Genomic DNA, 12,458 nt, shown 5'->3' on the forward strand with positions numbered 1-12,458 from the left:
TGTCATCAAACTTGGTCAGGAAACTTGTCTAGGTCATTGCTGGGAAGAAATTGAACATGGGTCATCTCGGATGAAAAAGTAGGTCATGGAGCTAAAAATAGAAAAAATCTTGTTAAACACTCTAGTGGCTACTGTTGTGATCCAAATATTCTGTTAATTGGTCTGAAAGTTTGTTTTGATGATTTCTAAGTCAAGTTCGTACATTGGTCATCTTGGATGAAAAAAACTAGGTCACACCGCCCAAATATGGAAAAACCTTGTTAACATTCTAGTGGTCACATTTTCGACTCAGTTATCATCAAACTTGGTCAGGATGCTTGTATAGGTAATTGCTTGGATGAGTTCGAAATCGCATGTGGAACTAGGTCACCGGAGCTAAAAATAGAAAAATCTTGTTAACACTCTAGTTGCTACTGTTTTGATCCAAGTATCCTTGAAATTGGTCTAAAAGTTTGTTTTGATGATTTCTAGGTCAAGTTTGAATATGTGTCACCTGGGTAAAAAACTAGGTCGCACTGCTCAAATATGGATAATCCTTGTTAACACTGTAGTGGTCACATTTTTGACTCACCTGTCATGAGACTTGGTCAGAATGCTTGTCTAGGTAATTGTTTGGATGAGTTTGATAAATCAGGTGAGCGATCTAGGGCCATCATGGCCCTCTTGTTTAAGTTTTTACTATATGCATATTGGGAAAATCAATGACCCCCTGGGGGGGCCAATTTTGACCCCAGGGATTTTATTTGAACAATCTTGGTAGACATTCACTAGAAGATGTTTCATGCCAAATATCTAAGCTCTAGCTCTTTGGGTTTTTTAGAAGAAGATGTTTAAAGTTTTTTCTTTTGGTTGCCATGGCAACCAGAGTTCTGCATGGAATGGAATTCTTTGAACAACTTTGTTAAGGCTTCACACAAGGAACATCCCTGTGAAGTTTCATTATGATCTGCCTTATGGTTTTAGAGGAGATGTCGTTTGAAAAGTGTGAACGGACAACGGACGACGTACGACAGACGACGGACGAAGAGTGATCCTAATAGCTCACCCTGAGCATATGCTCAGGTGAGCTAAAAATTAAAAATGTTACAAAACAACAATTTTTCACCAAAATTAGGTGAAAGTGGAAAAACTAGTTTTTAGGTGATTCCAAAGTTTTTCATCATTTTTTGTTAACCCTTTACCACATATATATGCGAAACAAAGCACTTTCGACCCCCCCCCCCCCCCTCCTTTTTTAGGCCTCAAATAGTGAAAAAATGTCCTATTTGGGCCCCAAACACATGTTTTCGTTTGAGAAATGTTGCTAAAATGCTAAAAAAATTGAGCACTTTTTCGGCACCGCCCCCCATCCAAAAGATACATCAGGGGGTTGCCAGAAGGGGGGGGATGTGCCCCCTTCTGTTTGGGGGGTTTGAAGGGGGGCGGATTCCCCGTCATCGCCAAGAAAATTTTGGACTTGTGAGAGGCTAAAAATGACCCAGGTCGATCATAATGTAACGTTTAACCAACGCTGAAAAGCCTTTGACTCTATCTCAAATCCTTGAGAAGTTGCAGCACTTTGAAATAAATTTTGATGGAAAAAATCGAGGCCAAATAGTGATTTTTGGCAATTTTGAGATGTCCCCTCGTTGCCATGGTAACAGGAAATGTAAGACTGAGCATGTCGTTACAAAGGCAATGGTCTAGTCAACATTTGTGCCAAGTTTGATTAGTATTGAAGGATTTTTCATAGTTTCATAGCAGTTTGAACTTGTAACAGGAGGCTTTTCAGTGAAAACGGCCATTTTTCACAATATGCTCATGAGGGAAAGGGTTAAGAGAAGTTGCAGCACCTTGATATCAGTTTTGATGAAAAATTAACACAAATAGTGATTTTTGGCAATTCTGAGGTGTCCCCCATTGCCATGGTAACAGGAAATTTTAGGTGTTGGTCCAGTCAACATTTGTGCCACGTTTGAACAGTATTGAAGTCTTTCTGATAATTTCACAGCAATTTGAACTTGTAACAGGAGGCTTTTCAATAAAAACAGCCATTTTTCACAAAATGCTCATCAAGTCATTGTAATGGATTAAACAGAAGATATCATTTTATTTTACATTAATTGAGAACAGAATAACAAATGTCTTGAATGATAAACTATATCATATTTATCATTGAATTTTTCAGCTACAAAATGGCAAATTGGTGTTTATGCAAATATTAGTTTATTATACATGGAAGCCCCAACATTGAAATGACAAAAATTACTTTAACCAAATAATGTTTTAACTTTACTTCTTAATCTAAACCAGCTAGCTAGGTCAGTAAAGTTTTAATTTTGTATTCATCTTTACGTTGTTTTTATGACAATAATAATGTTTCATACTCACTCCTCCATTTGCAAGTTCAAAGAGCGTGAAGTTGAAGCCCGTTTCAAATGGTGTAAGTTTTATTTCATATGTGTCAGCAGATACTGTAAGAACTGATACATAATCCACAAAAGTAAAAGGATTCATGTGTCTGATATTGACTCTTGGCAAAGCTGGTTTCAATCTTTGTAAATATGCCTCTAAAATATAAAGCAAATCAAAACAACTGAAATTTTTACATTTACCAGTATGTGTATATATGAATCTCTATATTAACATTTGCAAGATAACTTAAAATTTTACTTGCATGTACATCTAACACTATTCATAGAAAACTGTTTATGTTTGTATTAAAACACATATAGGTATTTATAAAAGAACAAGCAATTATCATAGTATTGCAAGCAATCCATAAGTCCCCTACCGGTTAGAACCCCAGCAACATTCTAATTTCAATTTTACCAGTGAATAAATGACACAAATGAACTTTTGAATCTTTTGAGTTCTAACCCAGCAAACACCTGACGTTGACACAACGTTGAAAATTGGTCGCGACTTCGGCGACCTTCACACAACGTCAAACCAACGTTGAAACCCCGACGTCTAACAAACGTTTCATTTTGACGTCGACTCGACGTCGCATTTTGGTCGGTAATCTGACAATTGGTAAATTTAATTTATAAAACCAATATATATAAATATAAGCATAAACAGTGAGAATTTTAAGTTTCTTTAGAAAGGGAACATTAAACATTTATTTGCCTAATCAAAACAACAACAATGTGGCGCTTGGTAAACGGATAGTATATATTTGCTCTATTTTCTTTTTAATAATAACTTATCTCCTCGAATTTAAGTCAAAGAAGTGTTTAAATAATTAACAATGAAAATGTAATCATTTTTGTGGGCTTCATTTTATAGTGGTAAATAATATAGTAAATTCGAATTGGAGTCTTATCGGATTTGAAATTCAAGGTCAGGGTATCGCATTGTAACACGGCCAGCGATTGGCTGAAAAAAAGTGCAGGGAAAACCGTATGATTCAATTTATACATGAGGTGATTGGATGAAAGTGGGGTATTTTTAAGTATAAAAACTAATTTAAAAAGTAACACTACATTGTTTTCTGAAATAAAAATTTCAATGAAATGTCAGTCCTGTGATCAGAGAAATTTCATGGGGGGGGGGGGTAATCCTCTTTGAAGTAATTTTGCAAAAAAATTTGGTTGGCTACCCCTATATAACAGGAACATTTTTATGTGTCAGGCATTTCATTCTGCTTGAAAAAATACCTCTTTAGCATGAAAACTCAATTTTAAGGTAGGATAAGGGACCATATCTTATAATGTAAGTCTATGGAAATATCAATATGAGTGTCTGACCTCAATTGTATTGGCGGACAAAAACGACGGGTTGACAGACAAGCTTGTATATTCCAAACACATAGAAAAAGGTAGGCAAACATTATATATTGTTTTTAATGCTTATTTACCGCATGTTTGCATGGATTCGACGGTTAATTGATCATTGTAAAGTTTGACTGGTAAAACTTAAAGTCACATGATTTCGCGAGATAAATATTTTCGTTTCCTCGTTAGAGCACTTTATTATTTGCTTTATATCGGATTATTTTTCCCACACTATATCGCCATTGCCAAATTATTTTTTTGCAAAATCAATGGTATAAAATATACTAGCAATTGAAATCAATAAAAGGTTAAATGCAGTATGTTAATTAGACTCCATTATTCAAATGCTGGCATATATAAAATTTCCTCTTATTTCTTATCAACATGGATTTCCCTTATATGAGGGGCCATTCATTTACACATGTATCAGATAACTGTAGGGTCTCAAGCACAGTTTGATTTTGATGCCTGTGTAGTTGTTTAACTACAGGTTGTAAAATTGAAGTATTTTACCCATGAGCATACCACATGTTTCTTATATTATGATAATGATTATTGGCATTTTATACATGTAAATGATACATCTTTGGTAAGATATATCTGAAACCACATTGTTTTCGACTACTTATCTTTTCATTAATGTAATAAGTAGGGGTGTAACAATACAGCAAAAACCGTATTGCAATATATTGCCATTTTGCTGAAGCGTATTGCAATATATTGCAATACGTATTGTCGTGTATATCTTTTGATGTAAAGATGGAGTAACATTTATATATTATTATTATATGTATATATTTTTAGTAGAAACTTAATAAAAATGTAAGGAGTAAATATAAAGTAAAGTGTCACACAATTTGATAAACAAAACTAGTCGCGTGTGACCTTTCACATCTGAGCTGCTTATGTAAATTATGCGACCGCTTATTGACTTTTAAGTGTACTAGTTGTCGGATACTTTTATCTTTCGTTGGCGCCAACAAAATTCGCCAATTAAAGATTTTATGTGAAATTTGTACAAAATTAGAAGGCAATTAATTGAAAATTATGATTTTTATAAAATACCGGTTTTCCAAAAATGGTACAGCGGTACGAAATTTATTTTTTCATATTGCAATATATCGGTATACCAGTAAACCGTTACACCCTTAGTAATAAGACAACATAGTATCAGTCAGTAAACACATTATCAAGGTTATAAATCAATAACTAGAAATGTTTCCATAGGACACAGGTGCCCCCACCGCGCCACTGTTCTGTCAATCTTTTTACTAAGTCAAGGGAAATAACTCTACAAATACTGGATAAATCCACAAGCAAAACCCCAGGTGCAAATCTAAAATATGCTGAGCAACCTGCCCATAAGGTTTAATGACTATGTCAAATCCTTTTTGAGAAACTTGCGACACAAGTTGAAAAATTGCAAAAATTTTCTAAGTGAAGGGCAATAACTCTAAAAATACTAAATAAATCCAGACGAAAATACCTGGTGCACAACTGCACATGCTGATCAATATTCCTGTAAAGTTACATGACTCTAGGTCAAATACTTTTTGAGTTACGTGCGACACATGTTGAAAATTGCAAAATTTTACTAACTCAAGGGCAATAACTCTGAAAATACTAAAAATATCGAGACAGACAAAAATACCCAGGTGCAAAACTACACATGCTGATCAACATTCCTGTAAAGTTTCATGACTCTAGGTCAAATACTTTTTGAGTTACATGCGACACAAGTTGAAAATTGCAAAATTTTACTAAGTCAAGGGCAATAACTCTGAAAATACTAAAAATATCGAGACAAAAATACCCAGGTGCACAACTACACAGGCTGATCAACATTCCTGTAAAGTTTCATGACTCTAGGTCAAATACTTTTTGAGTTACATGCGACACAAGTTGAAAATTGCAAAATTTAACTAAGTCAAGGGCAATTACTTTGAAAAAACTAAGAATATCCACACGAAAATACCCAGGTGCACAACTTCACATGCTGATCAACATTCCTGTAAAGTTTCATGACTCTAGGTCAAATACTTTTTGAGTTACGTGCGACACAAGTTGAAAATTGCAAAATTTTACTAAGTCAAGGGCAATAACTCTGAAAATACTAAAAATATCCAAACGAAAATACCCAGGTGCACAACTACACAGGCTGATCAACATTCCTGTAAAGTTTCATGACTCTAGGTCAAATACTTTTTGAGTTACATGCGACACAAGTTGAAAATTGCAAAATTTTACTAAGTCAAGGGCAATAACTCTGAAAATACTAAAAATATCGAGACAGACAAAAATACCCAGGTGCACAACTACACATGCTGATCAACATTCCTGTAAAGTTTCATGACTCTAGGTCAAATACTTTTTGAGTTACTTGGACACAAGTTGAAAATTGCAAAATTTAACTAAGTCAAGGGCAATAACTCTGAAAATACTAAAAATATCCAAACGAAAATATCCAGGTGCACAACTACACATGCTGATCAACATTCCTGTAAAGTTTCATGACTCTAGGTCAAATACTTTTTGAGTTACGTGCGACACAAAAGTGAACGGATGGATGGACGGACGGACGGATGGACGGACAAGGGTAGATCTAAATGCCCGCCACTAACGTGGGGGCACAAAAATAATAGTTTGTTAATAAGCCTGCTTTTCAAATGTAGTGAAACAAGTTATATGCTCATATCATAAAACGTTTGTACCCTCAGCCAGTCTGTCCTTTATACTCTTAGCAGATCGGATCATGCTGGGCAGAGATTATATATATAACAAGAAAAATATTACATACATTCGTATGTAATATAGGTACGATTGCATACTACTTTTTGTGAAGACTTTATGTTTGCTGAATTAAAGGTGTAATGTAAAATAAACAAACATGTCATGAGATATTTTATATCTTTAAACATTTTCATGGAATGTAATTAATGTATCACCATATTAAAGTTGCATGCCTTCAGATGAGAAAAATGATTTCAAGGAAATCAAAATATGAAAAGAAAATTCACGGTCAATTGACTGCTTTGAAGCATAATCACAAAATAAAATTACAGGAAATTAAAAACCTTTTTAATACACTAAAGGTAGAATTTCATTGTAAATCATAGTCAAAGATTTGAGATATGATTATTTATTCATATTAACATCATTATTGGCTATATATTGATAAAAAAAAAAACCGAAAGACAGTTTGTAAATATTTATTACAAAAAAATATGAAAAAGGTATACGCGCAGAGGTTAGCTATAATTAAAATTCCCGCGCTAAGTCGCGGTGGTGCTTGGGATAATCACTTGATACTGTAAATGGCAGCCATTTTACGATACGAATCCTCAGACAGTTTATCCTGCCGAAAAGATATGAAAAAATACTTGCAATTCAAAGTTTGCTGGCTACATAAAGATTATCGATTTACTCTTTGCACACTTTTTCTCTGCCTGAGTATAATAATATTGACGTGTTTTCATTGGCTTAAACCATCACGTTAATACCAATACACATGTAGGTGTGAACTAATTTCGTGTTCATTAAAATTATTCCGTTAATAGAAATATAACAATCTTATTTACAAATGAATTGATAAAACAACAATCCCAGAAGCATTTAAGATAATAACAATCATTGGAAAAAAAAAATGCATATAAATTGTAAATTTGTGTATGACAACTCAACCCCCTAAACAAAACATAATAGACTCAACCAAAACAAGCGCCTGCTTCTTCACCTAACTATGTAGTTGCATGACCATTGATTAGCAATTTAGCGAACCAAATCTAAGAGATAAACCTATTGTAAAAATAATACTATGACCACAGCAGATTTCGTACAGAAAATGACAGTAACATGTGAATTTCTTTGATGTTGTAGTATTTACATATATTATAATAAATATAAAAAATATCATTTTCATATTAAATTTTGCGCAGGCAAAAATCGTTATTTCTTACTAAATTTTCAGGTCATACTTAATGAAAATACTTATCAGGTTTTTTTTCGTAAACGTGCTTTGATAATCATAATATTGTTTTGTCTTTCAGTGAATATCAGAGATTGTGAAAATTATGATAATTCAACAACTGTCGAAAGTTCAGAGGAGGAAGATGAAATTATTAAGAGGAAAAGAAGAAAAACACACAAGATTTTGTGACAGGTATATTTCAAAATATTACATTGATCACGAAGTCATTTTTATCAAAATCAAATGATATATAGGTACATGAAACTACATGGCTCAAACTAAAGTAAAAAAAAATAAGCCTCTTTTGTTAAAGTGTTTGGAGAGTTTTGTCAGAATTTCATTTATTTGTAATATGTAAAAGTGATTTATTTCTTGCAATTGTAAGTGATTATTTGATTTATTTTTAAATTTCAGATAGTGTGAATGATGATATCTTAGGTTGGAGACAGTAAAGGTTCAGATTATGATATGCTTAAACTTTAAAGTATGCCCAAGATCACCATAGTGGAGGTGGACGAAAGAAGAATGCTAATTAAGATACATGAACATTGCTATTTATAGTAATATCAAAATGATCACAATATTGTTCCATTTAACATTCAGATAAAAAGTACAAAGAAAAATATACAATCAGTGAGTTGGATAGATGATTGGAGAATCCTAACCTCAGGGTGATCGGTTCAGTCGGGAATAAGCCTTGGTGATATAAGAAAAACATGCATGAATGTTAACCATCAAAAATGTCAGTGTTAATGTTTATGAAGAATTTTGTATATCTAAAACATGATTATTTAATATATGAAGCGTTATTTACGTACATACTGTCAAGTTTAATAGTTTCATAATACATTATGTTAATGTTACATTTGTTATAGTACCGCATTTTTTGTTTTGTACATGTGATTCGTATAGCTATTAAATTGTTAAAATTATAAGAATGCTTATTCGTTTACCCTACTAATGAGCTTAAAATGAAAAAAATCATATTCCAAAAAGTTTGAAATGAGGTGAAATCATGGTCAGATAAGGTTGGATTATGGTCAGATAATGGTCAGGAAAGGTTGGATAATGGTCAGAAAAGGTTGGATTATGGTCAGATAATGGTCAGAAAAGGTTGGATTATGGTAAGATAAGGTAAGATAAGGGTCATTTTATGACGTTGTATAGACGTCGGATTCTGACGTCTAAAAAACTTTCAAATCCAACCTTCTGCCAACGTTCACCCAACGTCAGGGTCAAATGTCAGTACAACGTTGGTACAACGTCTATTGTTTGCTGGGAAGTTTGTCTATTTCACAGTAATGTGTTAAGTTTCCCTGCCTAGTAAGGAAATTATGTTTATACAACCTTGTCATATTATTACGATGTGGGATTTTAAAGTAAATCCTATAAGGAATGAAGAAGTTGGGAGTAAAAAATACCAATTTCTCGAAAAAAGTTCAAGGGGGACATAATTCTGGAAATAGTCTTGCTAGAGTATTTAACCTTCTCAAAAATGTTGAGTGATAATAAGAAACATATATATAAAGTTTGAAGTAGATACATTAGGAAATAAAGAAGTTATTTAAAAAAGACGTTTTTTTTCCATAAAAAAATCTAAGTTCAAGGGAGGTAATTCTGATAATTTTTGTGCTAGAGTTGTAAACCTTGTCACATATACTGTGGTTGATGACCAAAAACTTATATTTAAAGTTTGAAGTAAACACCTTAAGAAATAAAGAACTTATAGTGAAAAAGCTGAAAAATATAAATCAGAAATCTTGAAATTCAGGCTATTTGTTGCCATAGCAACCAGAATTTTTAACATAGGAAGAAAAGAAAAAGATGTGCATAATCTGCAGACTGCTGTCTATCCATATTTCAAGTTTCATAAAAATATTTTCAGTACTTTTTGAGTTATCACTGGATCCAGTTTATGTGTTAAATTTGCCATATTTTCAGACTATTTGTTGCCATAGCAACCAGAATTTTCAACATAGGAAGAAAAGAAAAAAACGTGCATAATCTCCATACTGCCATCTATCTATATATCAAGTTTCATAAAAATATTTTCAGTACTTTTTGTGTTATCTCAGGATCCAGTTTTGTGGACTGACGGACTGACAGACGGACGGAGGGTAAACCTAAAGTCCCCTCCGGTTAAACCGGTAGGAGACAAAAAGTAGGTTTAAATCAATTAAAGAATATGTTAACTCTGCAATTACGGCGACATAAAACCAAAATTTCATTTTTTGAGGCATAAAAAGGCTGAGTTTTGTTTTTTATGTCAAACATTTTTTCAAGCCTTTTAATGATAATTTCCCTACCATCCAATTCCCCCTCCCCATGACCACAAAAAAATCCTTTTAATGATATAATTTCCCTACCATTCAACCCCCCATCCCCCAAAGCCACAAAAAATTCACATCAAATACCAGGTAAGTATATTTATATTATTTTATTTACCTGAATCATCAGTTGTTGGGCCACGCCCAATGAAAAGAGAGTCTATAAAGATATCCTCACGGCTAGCTTGTTTAACCCATGCCTCAATTAGACGATATTCACCTTCATCTCTGCTTACGGTAGCAACAATCATGGCATAAATGTCAATACATGTGTAGTACCACCTATTTGATCTTTATTACAGAAAAGGAAAATCTTTACAAACTTCATTAATGACAAATAATGATATTTGCTCGAAAAATTTCAAAATGCTTTTTGTTAATGTTATAAATTATATATACTTCCCTAAATCAATATTTTTCATTCAATTAAAAAATTAAACAAGACTTACCATGGTTAAGGTGATGTTTGATTGTAATTCTATGAGGTTATAGAATTACGAGGGATTAAATGAGATGTGTCCCGCGCATGCGCCAATCAGTCTTGAACGGTTTTGGGGATTATTTTTAACAATATGATTTGAATATCTGTAAATTCTATAGAATATGTTCATAACCTGGTATTTCTCAAAGATGGGAGGGAGGGAGGCATTTTATCCCTCGTAATTCTATAACCTCATAGAATTACAATCAAACATCGACTTAACAAAGGTAAGTCTCGTTTAATTTTTCAATTCTATTTCGCTTTAGAATAACTACGGTATTAAATGAGATTTTAAAGCAAAATAATGCCCAAAACACATACCTTAACACTTCAGAACTTTATTCTCAAATTCTCCCTGTTGTAATACCTTCTTGTTGTAAAACTTTGCAAACGTACTCTGATTAGACCATCCAGCCTTTTTCATGACCTCTTGTATAGGAACTCAATTTAAATTTCCTTTACTAACTGCAGCAGATCTGGCACTATGTGCACCAAACATTTCACAAATTCCTGCACATATCATAACAGTTTTTACCCATCTAGAAATGGTGTTACTAGAAGCAGGTTTAAATGGTTTTTTGATATAACTAATCAAAAGAGCATCTTCATTATTTTGTCTCAATGTCTTTGTTCTTGACAAATATTCTTTTAAAACAGTAAAAACACAAAGTCTCCTATCTGGAGGATATGCTTTCAAATGTAACTCGGAACAATCAAAGCCAGGCCGGCTTTGTTTTAACAAACCTTTGAACTGCAAAATAAATTCTGAACGCAACTTCTGTAACTTATTTACACTAAGCAAATGTACTGTCTGTACTCTGGCTGCATTGGTAAGAACAATTAGCATGGTCAGCTTTAAAGTAAGTTCCTTCAATGATAAATGTTTTACAGGTGAAAACTGTTTCAGAAACAAAAGTACTTTATCCACATTCCATATGGTATTGTTTTTTGGCATTGAGGGCCGTGGATTGAAAACTCCTTTCATAAATCTAATGACCATGAGATGTATACCTGCTGTAAATGAACCCAACATAATTCCTAACGAAGACAAAGCAGCCCTTGCAGTATTTATAGAGCTATAACTTAGTCCTTTGTTAAATTCAGATGTTAGAAACTCTATTACATCTTGGAGATCAACCGAAACTGAATTCATTTTCTGTCTATTACAGATGTGTATCCATCGCGATACCCATATAGACCTGATACTTGCGTTTTGTGGCACTTCTCCATGATGACATGATCATACTTGTCACTTGCTCAGAAAAACCGCATTCTCTGTATGTTCTCCTGACACTAGACATGCAATTAAAACCAGTTTCTGTGACATAGGGTGTTCTGTTCCCTGCAGAGGAGCAATCAGTGACTGCTTTGTCTTTGGAAGAATTATTAGTGAATCCACTAGTACTCGCATCAGTTGAGCAAACCAAGTCTGTGTTGGCCATAATGGCGCTACATAATGGCTCTGGCCCTGTCTATTTGTATACTTTCCGAATCCAGCGACTCTAAAATACTGAAAGGAGGAAACATATACGAACATGAGAATTTTCCCCAATTTACAGTCAAAGCAACAATGTAAGAAGCACATGGATCTGGCTTCCAAGAACAATTTACGCGTTCAATATACAATATACATTGAAATCTTAAGAAGACCTGACTTTTCTCTGCCACTGGGACAGAATAATATGCGTGCCTTATATCGAAAGTACACATAAACATATCTTTCCTAATTAAAATAAGAGCTGTTTCAAAAATATTCATTTTAAAATGGTGATATGGGACATATTCGTTTAATTTTTTTTAAATTGAGTATCATTCTATATTCATTATTTTTCTTTGGTCGTAAAAATATAGGTGATATAAACTGATTTTCAACCCATTCAACTGGTACTACAACCTTTAATTTACATAATTTTTCAATTTCTTAA

At 33.3% G+C, this 12,458-nt stretch overlaps 1 protein-coding gene and 1 long non-coding RNA gene across 3 annotated transcripts in view; one reads left to right on the forward strand and one right to left on the reverse strand.

The window, feature by feature from the left end:
• LOC132754507 (fibrocystin-L-like) overlaps nucleotides 1-12,458 on the reverse strand; it is a 193,667-nt gene that overhangs the window by 137,418 nt on the left and 43,791 nt on the right. Inside the window, exons 2-4 of one of the 2 annotated variants that reach the window (XM_060745148.1) lie at nucleotides 10,855-12,043; nucleotides 10,171-10,343; nucleotides 2,371-2,549 (exon numbers count right to left, since the gene is read on the reverse strand). In XM_060745148.1, coding sequence (XP_060601131.1) covers nucleotides 2,371-2,549; nucleotides 10,171-10,303 — 312 coding nt within the window. In that variant the 5' untranslated portion in view covers nucleotides 10,304-10,343; nucleotides 10,855-12,043. The remainder of the gene's footprint in view (nucleotides 1-2,370; nucleotides 2,550-10,170; nucleotides 10,344-10,854; nucleotides 12,044-12,458) is intronic. The other variant, XM_060745147.1, reaches the window with a different exon arrangement.
• LOC132754511 (uncharacterized) lies at nucleotides 3,595-8,754 on the forward strand. The gene is made up of 3 exons (XR_009629089.1): nucleotides 3,595-3,802; nucleotides 7,805-7,917; nucleotides 8,140-8,754. It is a non-coding gene; the product is annotated as an uncharacterized LOC132754511 (long non-coding RNA).

The sequence above is a fragment of the Ruditapes philippinarum genome, unplaced genomic scaffold, assembly GCF_026571515.1.
Source record: "Ruditapes philippinarum isolate M1 unplaced genomic scaffold, ASM2657151v2 ctg402_1_1_1_1, whole genome shotgun sequence".
Lineage (NCBI taxonomy): Eukaryota > Metazoa > Mollusca > Bivalvia > Venerida > Veneridae > Ruditapes > Ruditapes philippinarum.